Below are 13213 nucleotides of genomic sequence, written 5' to 3'. Positions count from 1 at the left end.
TTAAAATTGATTTAACTATAATATCGTTCTCATTCACATTTCACTAAGCTTTCTTTAGTGGGTAAAGAGGAATGGAGCTACAGAGAGTGATTCAGGAGTTACCAATAATTTTAACTATTCCTTAGTTACAAATCCAGACATCTCCATGGGAATATTGGCTCAATATATTTATTGAGAATCTTCCATATGTCAGGCACCATTTGAGCTGTTGAAAAGACAAAGTCACTATAATCATTGAGTTTATGTCCAAATACACAAATAAGATAATTTGATAATTTCAGTGCTGTAGGGAAAAACAACACAAATAAAAACAAACAAACAACAACAACAAAAAACTGGGTATTAGAAAAGAGTAACTGTGGAAGGGAAAAGATGTTACCTCAGATAGATCTGTCAGGGAAAGCCTTTCTCAGGTGATGAGTGCTTGGTGTTAAGTAGATCCCTGCCATATTATCTGGTAAATAACATTCTACTTGGAGGAATTGAGAACATTCACACCCTAGACATGTCTAGGGCGGGTGTGACCAAAACAGTGAATAAGGTACAGAAGGTAAGAGAGAACAAGACAGAGCAAGGTCAAACATGGCCTTGTAGGTCACGAAACGTATTTGGATTTATTGTAAACATTGGGAAGCCACTGGAGAGATTAAAGCAGGAAAAATATTTACATTTTAAAATGATCACTCAGATGATTAGAGGTTTCTGTAATAAAACATGACAGCCAGTTAGGAACCTATTGCTATATTCCATGGAGAGATAATAGAAGTCATGTGATATGGTTGGACTTGTGTATATCAGGCCCATGTTCAGTATGTCAACACACGTGGTATGAAGAAAAACCACTGACAACATTTTGTCTGTGAGAAATCCAACATTCTCTGTGGTTATAAGAACTAAACTTTCCATGTGCTGCTGTTTGAGAGTTTTATCAATCCAGCCTACAAAATATGTTTAATGTTAACAAATTAAGTACATATATAACATAAAAGTTTTGAAGTATTGTTTCTACATAACTTTTAGGACAGATATAAATATATAACCATTAGGGAGTGTGGGATTGACATGTACACACTGCTATATTTAAACCGGACAACCAACAAGGACCTACTGTATGGGAACTCTGCTCAATCTTATGTAACAACCTAAATGGGAAAAGATTTTGAAAAAGAATAGATACATGTATATGTATAACTGAATCACTTTCTTGCACACCTGAAACTATCACAACATTGTTAATCAACTATACTCCAGTATAAAATAAAAAGTTAAAAATAAATAAATAAATATAGAAAACAAAAAAAACCCAAAAAACCCCAAATACATAGCCATTTCAGAAGGAGAGATAAACAACATAATCAAGTAACCAAAGGCAGGAAAGACATTTTTAAATAGAAGCTATAACTATATGTTATTGGCAATTATCAGCTACAGCAGGTGAATCCAGAGCACAGAATTTCAAGAAAAGTTTGTTTCTTAAATACTTTTTAGGAGAATTAACTCAGAGGGTACAAGCAGCAGAGTTTCGAGTATAGCAAAAGAAAAAGTGTGTGTTATGCAGCATAGTATAAGCTAATATTCATAACAAAGGAAGTATCAGAATTGGAATGTTCAAATTAAAAAGTTATTTTTCTCACAAAAGAATGGGGGAAGAAAAAGAAGGAAGAGAAAATAAAAGTTACCTTTAAAAGGTAGAATCAAAAGCTATTAGTTTAGAGTTCTTGTAAGACAGATTTTTTAAGAGTTGCTAACACAGAAACGGCGACAAATTCAAAATGAATGAAAAATTTGATTGTGCTTATTTAATAACTTTAAAACAAATTCTTAATTATTTTGAAAGTATAGAAGTTTTTCCCCAATTTGGACAAGGGCCATGTGTTCATTTATAAGTGATAAGACCCTTCTGCAGGTAAGAAACTGCCTACAGTGATTATGTACCTAGTGAATATGTGTCTAGAATTGCCTTGGTATGGTAAACATCATGTGAAACAGTAAATTATGTTTTCTAAATTTTAACAATGTCTATATTTTAAAAGAAATTGACAATAAAAGAATCACATAAATGATAGGTGATCATTCATTTGGATTTCTAAACGTTAGAGACATCCAAGCAACTAAATACTGTTGAAAAATTTTTTAAGTTATTTTGCTAAATAAAAAAAAATGGATTTCAGTAAAAATTAAAGAATGAATTGCCATATTTATTTAATGCCGTATTTAATGACAAAATATGGGATGCTGGGAAATTTACAAACTCAGGATAATCTTATATTATTAGAGAGTTGAGATGTGAAACTTTTAACAATCTTTAACATTCTGAAGTAGAATATTTACAACATTTTAAATTTGGTTATATACGTCCCTAGTTATGGATATATGATGTTCCAAACTTTAACAATGTAGTCAAATTCCTGTGTACCTTATTACCCATATAATTTTTTTTAAAAAATTCATGGTCACAATTATTTTGAAAATTTTTCCAAGTACATTTTCTTATTTAAAACTTTTTCTTTGTTAGTTAGGTTTGTGTTCCTTTCTGGTCATCAAAAAATCTTTATAATAACAGTATTTAAATACTCCTACAACTTCAATGTCCTCCTCAAGAATTATTAATTCATTAACTATACTTCAATAAAATTTAAAAAATACATTACAGAAGAATGTTCCATATTACATTCACTCTATATAAAATTAATTCAAATTTTCTTTTTATTAAATATGTTTTTAATGACTCAGATATTTTAGCTTTTACATAATTATGGTTCTATACTTAAATTAAGTCAAAACTGAAAATGAACAAGGAAAATTAGACAGACTTTTCCCCTAAAACCAAAACCAAATAAATTTCAAGTAGATTTCTTCATTCTTTTAAAATGTATTTACCATTGCAAATGGGAAAATCAAAATCTCTTCTTTAAGAAATATTTCCCACAAAAAAACAAAGCAGGCAGCAAATGTATAATTACGTACTTTAGAGTGAAACCTAGGCAAACCTATAGACAAAGAAATATGTTAGGATACATTAAATTGTTTTCAAGAGTGAACATTATCAATTTAACTACCACATGAAAAATAAACAAATTGTTCTTCATTATTTGAGTCCTCTGATCTTTCAAGCACATGTTATTTTTTCAAAGGTCAGACTGGGAGAAATTATCTTTTCAAATTGATATAGTATTGCATGCTGCCTGAATTAGAAAGGTATCCAGCAGAGTGGGGTGGAAATACTATACCTCAATTCCTACCTGGGTAAAGAAGGGTTCATAAATCTCAACTCCTTTATCAGATCCTTGTAGTAACACCTCCTGGCCACGTCTCCAGCTGTACCGAACAGGTGGATTGGAATTGGCAACACACCGGAGGAACACTGTTCTCTCATAGTAAAACTGTTCTTTAGCTTCACCTATACTTTGATGAACAGTTACTACTGGATCATCCAAATCTATAAAACATAAAAACAGTGTTATGAGTTACATGGGTTTTAAAGTACTATACATAAAAAAACCTAACCAAAGATGAATTTTCCTAATTGAATGTATTATTTTATTTTAATTTTTTTTTGCGATACGCGGGCCTCTCACTGTTGTGGCCTCTCCCGTTGCGGAACACAGGCTCCGGACGTGCAGGCTCAGCGGCCATGGCTCACGGGCCCAGTCGCTCCGCGGCATGTGGGATCTTCCCCGACCGGGGCACGAACCCGTGTCCCCTGCATCGGCAGGTGGACTCTCAACCACTGCGCCACCAGGGAACCCCCTGAATGTATTATTTTTAACTAGACTCTTTTTCATTGAGTTTATTGAACTCATTTGCAGAGAAATTTCCAGTGATAGAAGGTAAAGCCAAATAATAGTTACTTCTTAAGATCTCTATTTGCTGAAATAGTACAAATGACTACATATTTCCAACACATCATCAACAGCCACATAAAACAGAGGTCCATGAGAGAGATCAGAAAACTTAAGAGGTTAGCCAAAACGAAGAACCAGTCATAGAAAAAAAAATCAAGTAGCTCAACTAGCTCTTAACTTTAACATACTTCTTTTTCCAATGATTTATAACATGTATTTTTAAAATAACTTATGTTTACAAATTATTATAATCTTTGTAGTAAGAAAATATGATCTTGTACTGGGTTAAATTTTTCTTTCATCTCATACTTTATATCCCAGATCATATTTGCTAGTTAAAAATGTGCTAACAGAAGGTACTATTAAAAGGCATTAATATTTCTATTATTGAATATTGGAACTAAATTTTTGCCATTTTACATACATTCTAAAGAAGGGATATTTACTACAGGGTTTAACAAACATTTTCTGGAAAGAAACAATTCATGAATATCTTGGGCTTTGTGGTTCACACAGTCTTTGTCTCAACTACTCAACTCTACCATTGTAGTGTGAAAGCATCCAAAGACAATAGGTAAATGAATAAAAGATGAGGGTTGCTGAGTTCCAATTAAACTTTATTTACAAATGCAGGTGCCCCAGCCAGATTTGGCTCATGGGCCATACATTGTCTGCCATAGATTGCCAACCCCTATGTACCATATCCCAGGTTCTTCTCTTAAGAGAAAAAGAAATTAAGGAGCATACTTGCTTTAAAACAACTGTTTTGTGTATTTGAAACTTTCTAAGAGAGTAAATCTTAAAAGTTCTTATTACAAGAAAAACAAATTTGTAAGTTTGTATGGTGACTGATGGCAACTTGAGTTATTATGGCGATCATTTTGCAATGTTTACAAGCATTGAATCATTATGTTGTATACCTAAAACGAATATACTGTTATGTCAATTATACCTCAATAAAAAAATAAATACAAATAAATATTTTATAAAGATGTGTTAAAATAATAAAAAGGCAACTAAATTAGTGAAGTAATAGCTTCCCTAAGGAATCAAAGTAAAGAACAGAATCCCAAATTTCCCCAGTTTTAAAAAAAGCTTTTTTCCAATGTGAATTGCTTGACAGTCCTACTTAGATGTCTAGCTTTGCAACATTCTGAGTTTTTTTTTTCCCCCAACATTAGAATCTTTTCACAGCTATCTCAATGGCCTCTAATTTTAGTAGTGACAATTTACAGAACAACTGCTGCTTTTTTGGTAAAGTTGTAGGAACTTTCAGTTTAAATTCATTCTATTAGCTGTGCAGGGATATATGCCTGGTTTTAATAAGTTGGAGTACTTAGGGATACCAGCATTATTACCATGAAATGTTTAAAGGTCTTTAAAATCCATCAAATAGTCTCTTATTTGATGATTAGGCTTTTATATATAAATCAAATCCTACAGGAGATTGATTAGCTGAACTCCGTCTTAGTGGCTTGAAAAAAAGGTACTGAGAAAATAAACAACTTATTTTCTCTTGTTCAAAACATAATTTCTTTTAGTCACAGTTTCCTTTTTAGAAATATGAGCTGTGTTATATTGTAAAAACAAAATTCTCAAGCCAGAAACTTTCAGAAGAAAACAGATTTGGATGGGAAACATTGTAACAATGGTGACATTCTTTGGGTTTCAAATAGTTATTAATATGGTATTTTTCAATCCCATTTATTGATGTATCCCTAGCTCTTTTCATGTTAGGTGGTGGTGTAGGCGCAGTCAGGAATAGACCAAACCCAAACAATCCTTTATACAAGCTCTTCCCTGACTTAGATGAGTTTCGGGTCACTGGCCTTCTGAGGATCTAATCCTGTGACAATGGCTTACTGAACATTGTATTGGCAGAATTATCTGTTAGACTCACCCATGTTTTGGAATTTCCATTTCATAAAACTCCCAAATGATTTTTTTTCACACTTAAAAACAAATATGCCATTAGTGGTTACCTTTCTGTACAGCATAAAATATTTCTGTCTTTTTATTACTATTTTAAAAGATTAAAAACACATTTAAAAGTGAAACAAAAAAACCAGCAAGCCAAAAACAAGACTTCTTTTAGACAAGTCAAATAATGGCATGGCTAAAAAATATATTTTAAATGAGATTATATGTTTGTGTGTGTATGTACACATACATATATACATACATGACATACAGTTTAAGTGATATATAGAAATATATCATTTAAAAGATATGTTTAATGTATACTCTATACATTACTGAATATATGCCTTAGGTCAGGTTTCTCGGAAAAGAGGCTGTAAGACAGATGTGTGCAGGAAGTGTATTGGAAAGTACCTTCAAGACTCGTGGGGGAGTGAAGGAAATAGATTTGTTAAGGAGGACAGCTGAACTACAGCGCAGTTGCAACTGAGGTCTCTAACTCTAGAGAAGTTTTGGAGTCCTGAGGTCCCCTCAGAGCTGTACTGCCTTAAGACAAGGAAGCTAAGCCTTTATACTACAACCCTCTCTCCCATCAACCAGTCCTGGCAAGTGTGCTGCTCCCCACCAGGGGCCTTGACCTTGGGAGGGGCAGCTCTCTTTGGCTTATGGCAATTTCTAGAGAAGGAATTAGCTGATAGCCATCAGCTGCTAAAAGTTTCAGTGGCTGGAGGAATAAGTGCTTCAGCCCTGAGGAAGGGATCTGGGGGTGTATTACAGCATCCACTCAGATCCACCTGTGAGGTATGAAAATTCACTCTATCTCAGAAAAGCTATTCCAGGATTTTGGGTAGTCACCTTTCCTAGGAAATCTTTTAAAAGAAACTGTGGTGGGATGATAGTTATCATCTCCTTCTACTATTACCATTCTAGATTGCTCTCATCCTGGGCTAGTACATCTTTTGGTATAAGTAGCTTACCTAGTGAGGCTACCAGATCTTTGTCACGGAGGATTTTGAGCCCCTGGTAACCGTGCTCTTCTCAAGCTATTACTGATGCATTTGTCTGTTTACCACCAAAACTGGACAACAGAATAGCAAGAAATGACTCAGTGGATCAACTGGGTATGGAATATATTCTTGCTGCCTCACTATGTAATGACAATCCTACCTTCGAGCTGACTATATGGGCCAGTTACTCCTGCTAGGATGGTGACTCCTCTTTTCTGCTATTTTCTGACACAGGAAGCCTAAGGTAACAGAGTAGCAACCATGTCTTGAAGATTAATGGGACTCTTGCTGTGTCACTTAATAAAAGCTTTTCCCTTTCTGAGAACTAGAACTTCTAAACGGGCAGAGAGACCTGAGTTGTAGGGAGGGAAATACAGATTCCCCAAGTGGATCACTGAATGTGATGGTAGTAAGTAGGGTCTCTACTTGATTCTTGAACCTATGTATTCTCCAAAAAAAAAGAAAAGAAAAGAAGAAAGAAAGAAAAAGGAAAAGAAAGAAGGAAAGAAAAGAACAAAAGCATCATACAATAATGGTCATTGATTTAGGATGTATCCTGCATCACAGAAGATGGCACTCCCTCCTCACTGGATATTATCTCTCCAAGACTCAGTTGCCTCCTCCAAAGGCCATTCTATCACTCTAGTAAGTTAATTTTTTTAGGTGGTATAGAATATGATATGACTAGAGATTACCATGGCAATGCTCCCACTGCTCTATCTTCACTGCTATAAAATATGCTTCTGGTCCCATGAGTGATTAGGTAGGATCATGTATTAAGAATAAAACACTCTAAAAGCCTTTGTATAGGGCTGATGCTAGCTGAGGTCAGCAGAAAAGTCCATATTCAGAATACATGTCAAATTTAATCAAAATGATGCACTGTCACTTTCAGGGTAAAAAAGTTCTAATATGATTAACTTGCTACCAAGGGACTGGTTGGTATTCTTGAAGGATAATGCTTTATAAAGAGGCAACTGTTGGTGTCTGTTGCCGCCAGGTTAGATATTCAGTAGTGGCAGTACACAGACTAACCTTCATGAATATAACCCATATTTCAAACTTATGCATAGCCTCTATCCCTACCATTATAGCTATTCTTTTCACGAGCCTGTTATCCCAGCTATGGGTGGTCAGTGACAGAAGTTGGTTGATATCAACTGTCTGCATTACTCTGTCTATTTCATGTTTTGTGCTGCTTCTGTGGTAGATACTTATTGGTGCTCATTAACATGCAATACAAATATTATCACACTTCATGCCACGCCCATAGGTCCATCCAAATACTTGAACAGATCTCCCCTTTCCACACAAAGTGGTTGGCCAGGTATACCACCCAAGTCAAAGTTCTGTTCACTGGGAAGATTTTCCCCTTATTCCTGTCTATCAAGGACATCACAGAGTGGGGTTTTAGTGAAGCAGCAGTCCAATTTTGGGCTTGCATATATGCACTGGGCTGACTCATTATTAAAGCAGCTTAGCCTTTTTTCTCCACCATTAGCTCAAAAGAGACCCTCTATGTGGCCAGGTATGAACTCAGATAGAGACGCTGGTAAAACACTGATAGATGCCTAGGGGTCTGGGCACTTGCTTGTACATTTTACTTAGGTGCTTTGGCCCTGGTCATGCCTCATCTTAGATGTACCACTTCCATCTTATGATGGACTCCTGATAGGTCTGCCCTATTTTATGACAGAGTGTTGGTAGATATGACAAAACCCAATGCATGATTGGCACTTCAGGCCATGTGGTCTGAAAATTACCAGGCTCAACAATTTAACAAGGAGTCCTGACTTTTTATTATATGACCATATTCAGCCTCCTGATCATCCATCTGATTTCTTTTTTTTTAATTAATTATTTTTTATTGTAGTTGCTTTACAATGTTGTGTTAGTTTCTACTGTACAGCAAAGTGAGTCAGCTGTACGTATACATATATCCCCTTTTTTTGGATTTCCTTCCCATTTAGGTCACCACAGAGCATTGAGTAGAGTTCCCTAAGCTATACAGTAGGTTCTCATTAGTTATCTATTTTATACATAGTATCAATAGTGTATATATGTCAGTCCCAATCTCCCAGTTCATCCCACCCCACTCCCTTTCCCCCCTTGGTGTCCATACGTTTGTTCTCTATGTCTGTGTCTCTATTTCTGCTTTGCAAATAAGATCATCTATGCCATGATTTCTTTAATTGTGTATATGGGGCAATACACTTGTTGACTATCCTTTTATTTTGCCTCAAGGGATACTGTGTTCTATTAACCATCTCCATAGCTCTCTGTGAGTCTAGAGCACTGGATACATTTGAACTAGCTGCTCATTAAGAGAGCTGTGTCCATCTTGCTTGTGACAACTACGTACTGCCACCTAGCCTCTATTACTCTGAGATCCTACCATCCCATCGTTATCAGGAAGACCAATTCTGTAATAGCATTTCCTGCTATGAACATTTGCCTACAAAGAACAGTCACCTCTGAGAATCAATAATGCCTGTATCTCAGTTGTCAGCACATTCCTATTGCTTTAATAAATGTGGTGTCTTCTAAGCCTTTACACAGAATATACCGAGTTGATGACTTTTGTGGCTCTAACTGGTAAATTCACTCTAGCATGCTTACATATCTGAGCCTTTTGATCCCTTTTTCTACTATCTGCACAGCAGTTGTGGCATGTATACTTCTTTTTATGGGGACCACTGCTTTCCTCAAGCTTCTAAGAACCATCCTAACAGCAGCAACTATGTCCTGCTATCCTGGCCAGGGTCTGGATCGTACATCATGGGAGAATGCTCCCATATCAATAAACTCTTATTCTTTTTTTTGTTTTGTTTTTGCGGTACGCGGGCCTCTCACTGCCATGGCCTCTCCTGTTGCGGAGCACAGGCTCCGGACGCGCAGGCCCAGCGGTCATGGCTGACAGGCCTAGCCGCTCCGCGCCATGTGGGATCTTCCTGGACCGGGGCACGAACCCATGTCCCCTGCATCAGCAGGCGGACTCTCAACCACTGCGCCACCAGAGAAGCCCCTAAACTCTTATTCTTTACCTCCTTCATCTCCAATCTTACTCAATCTTATTGTCAATCCCACTTGGTCCAGCAGCCTCAGGATCCTACTCCCTACATACTCTCCTGACTCCTACCCATAAATATTGGCTAGGGCGTGTAGCTCATTTGAAGCACAGCATAGGATATTTGCTCCCTTAGAGACAAAGCATTTCTACGGTCAAATCATGTCATCTATTGACCCTATATACTAATCTGGTGGCAAGGAATGGAGGTGAGGGTATATCTTAAGAGGGGTATGTACTACCACAAAAGGAAGAAGATTCTGCATCATATTTAAGAAAGATAGAAGTGATAGCCCCTAATTGGAAGAAATGGTCCACTTCTGTAGGCCCAGAAGGTTTAGGAATATATAGGTTTTCAAGGTTTTTAAGATCACAAACCCAGATATACCCCACCTCCCCAAGTCAGGGTTCTACTTGTTCCTAGCTGGGGTTCAGATCTTGGCTTGGCTGATACGCTGGGACTGAGGATTCAAGAGTCTCTGGAACTCTGCTATACTTTTAAATAAATTCTAAGCCTTATTATCAGCTTTTATAACCTCTGGCTAAAGAAGATAAGACTTTCTTTATATTCTGCTACAGAGGCTTTCTTATCCTCACACATCACCTTAAACTCATGATTAATCACACTCAGTCTTTTATTCTTTCTCTACACTGTATAAGTAGCACTCAGCAGAAACTGATTCCATTGTTCTTATAATTATTACTTTCCACTGAATTCCTCAAAAGCCTGACATATTGAATTCACAGAGTGTTACCTTCCATTGGTACCTATCCTTGTTCACCATCTGTGAAGGTTTTAACAATTTTACCACTATAGCATTCAAGGACTATCCATAGTCCACCTACCACCAGCAATGGGGTCCTCATTGCCAGCCAGTTAGTGCACTGATGGGTGATCTAACATTCTATTTTAGACTCTACTTCCTCAGACCATCTAGAATGTTTCCTTGAAAATATGATTCTCTCATGAAGAGATGCATTCAGGAAATTTACTGGGGAGTGCTCGCAGGATCAATTCTCGTGATGGTGTGCAAACAAAAAAAAAGAAAAAAGGAGGCAGGATTAGGTAGTGAGGGGAATTAAACTGTAATGCATCACTACAAAGTCTCCATGTGATCCAGAAGGAGCTCTAGAGTGGAGATCGTCTTTCAGAGTTGTCCTACGAAAGACAATGATTAGTCACTAGATTAGGCCTGGTGAGGAGGCCGCTTGAACTTGGGTTAGGCGCCTCCTTCCAGCTGAAGGTAATTTCATGAGAGGGATTCACTTGAGAGTCAACATCTTCCAAAACTCCCAGGATATAGACAGAATACTTGCTATGCTGTTCCACCTGAGGGCTTTGAAGTTCATTTCTAATTTTCTTAAGTCTTTATTTACAGTTCAGGGACCATAAGATAATTTCCTATATTTATTCAATCATCAATTTTCACACTAAGTGGCTTAGATACTATTACAAAACAACACTGGGATATTTTATGTTATTGCTGACATTTTATCTGCATTTATTTCTTCTTTTAAAATAAATTTCTTTCAGTTTTATAGGCTAAGTATGTAAAATTCAAACACCTAGAGATGATATTCATTGGCAAATGCAAAATGTTATTTGAAACAGAGACTGATTTTTATCATTTAATGGAGGCCAAAACTCCTATTTATACGATAATGTAAATCATTGAATATATTATTTGATACCTGAATATCTGCTTTATATATTTTTAAATAACGAAACTAAAATGATTTTCTATAAAATATACCCCTACGTGGATAAGATCTATACCTTAGGCTTGTTGTATTCCTAGAACCTGACATAAAGGGCAAAAGTAGTCAATAATGATCTAATAAATTAATATAAAGGAAGATTAATCTGTAACTAATATGTTCAATGTCAATTTTCAACAAGGCTATCTATACATACTACAATAATAAGACTAAGGAAAATTCATTTTTTCCCCATAAATGCAATAGCTACCTACCCCTTTCTAACTGAAATAATTTTCTGTAAACTTTTTCTTTGGTTGATTAAATATGCCATAAACTGACAAATTAAAGTCATTTATATATATAAAATGATGTAAGCTACCTTTCTTAACCCTAGAAACTTACATGAACTGAACTGGGTAACTGATTAGATATAGGGCTGAGGAAAAGGTGGGAGTTTAGGAAGGACCTGGTTTGGCAGTCAGGTAGACAATGCACTAACTGAAATAGGAAATGTAGAGTGAGACCTATACCTGGCCATGGGAGTGGGCGAAGGAAAATGTGAAAGGGAAAGGAGTTATTTTTATTTGGACCGTGCTCAATGTCAAGCACCTGTTGCTCTCTTAATCACAATATTTATAAGCTGGAGCCAGAATGAGAAGTCTGGGCTATAGATGTGGATCAGGAGACATGAGTATCTGAGGGAATGAAACCACTCAAGAGGAATGCAGAATGAAAAGAGGAAAGGACCAAGGAGAGAGCCCTGGTCAACATCAAGTGGAGGCAAAAAAGAAGGGAAATACCTGAAAAAGACTGAGGGAAAAGTGATGAGAGAAGTGGAGACAAAACAAATTAGTGGGAAACAAAATGAATTTTAAAAGTAATTCCATGCCCTTGGAGGGGTTGGAGAGCAGAATAAATGGTGAAAAGAAATCAAGGTAAAAACAGAACTGGAAAAGGACTTTACATTTGGCAAGAAATATGTTACTGGTGAGCTTCATCAGAGCTGTGCCAGTGGAGTCATGGAAACAGTAGTCATTTTTCTGCACCTTAAGAGGTAAAAGATGAAAACACGGAATAATGAATGGATATAATCTTTTCAAGAGACTTGGTTCTGACAAGAAAGAGTTAGGGAAGTAGCTGGAGGACAACATGTGATCATAGGAGTCTTGCTTTGTTTTCACTGTTTTCTTTTCCTCTAACTTGAGATACATATTTAAATCCAAATAGGGAAGACCAAGGAGTTTATAAGGAAAAAAATAAAATAATAGGGAGCTCTAGGAGAATAGCAGATGCTTGAACTAGCCAATTTTTTTTAACATCTTTATGGAAGTACAATTGCTTTACAATGGTGTGTTAGTTTCTGCTTTATAACAAAGTGAATCAGCTATGTATATACATATATCCCCATATCTGCTCCCTCTTGCATCTGCCTCCCACCCTCCACATCCCATCCCTCTAGGTGGTCACAAAGCACTGAGATGATATCCCTGTGCTATGTGGCTGCTTCCCACTGGCTATCTATTTTACATTTGGTAGTATATATGTCCATGCCACTCTCTCACTTTGCCCCAGCTTACCCTTCCCCCTCTCCGTGTCCTCAAGTCCATTCTCTACATCTGTGTCTTTATTCCTGTCCTGCCCCTAGGTTCTTCATAACTTTTTTTTTTTTTAGA

General features: G+C 36.4%; 1 protein-coding gene across 1 annotated transcript in view; it reads right to left on the bottom strand.

The window, feature by feature from the left end:
* Positions 1–13213, bottom strand: part of MDGA2 (MAM domain containing glycosylphosphatidylinositol anchor 2) — an 841090-nt gene that overhangs the window by 307380 nt on the left and 520497 nt on the right. The window contains exon 6 of the mRNA XM_065871677.1: positions 3243–3439. Coding sequence (XP_065727749.1) covers positions 3243–3439 — 197 coding nt within the window. The remainder of the gene's footprint in view (positions 1–3242; positions 3440–13213) is intronic.

The sequence above is a fragment of the Phocoena phocoena genome, chromosome 2 (genome assembly GCF_963924675.1).
Source record: "Phocoena phocoena chromosome 2, mPhoPho1.1, whole genome shotgun sequence".
NCBI lineage: Eukaryota > Metazoa > Chordata > Mammalia > Artiodactyla > Phocoenidae > Phocoena > Phocoena phocoena.
The sequence above is the reverse complement of the archived record's forward strand: the minus strand, read 5'-3'. Positions and strand labels throughout refer to the sequence as shown.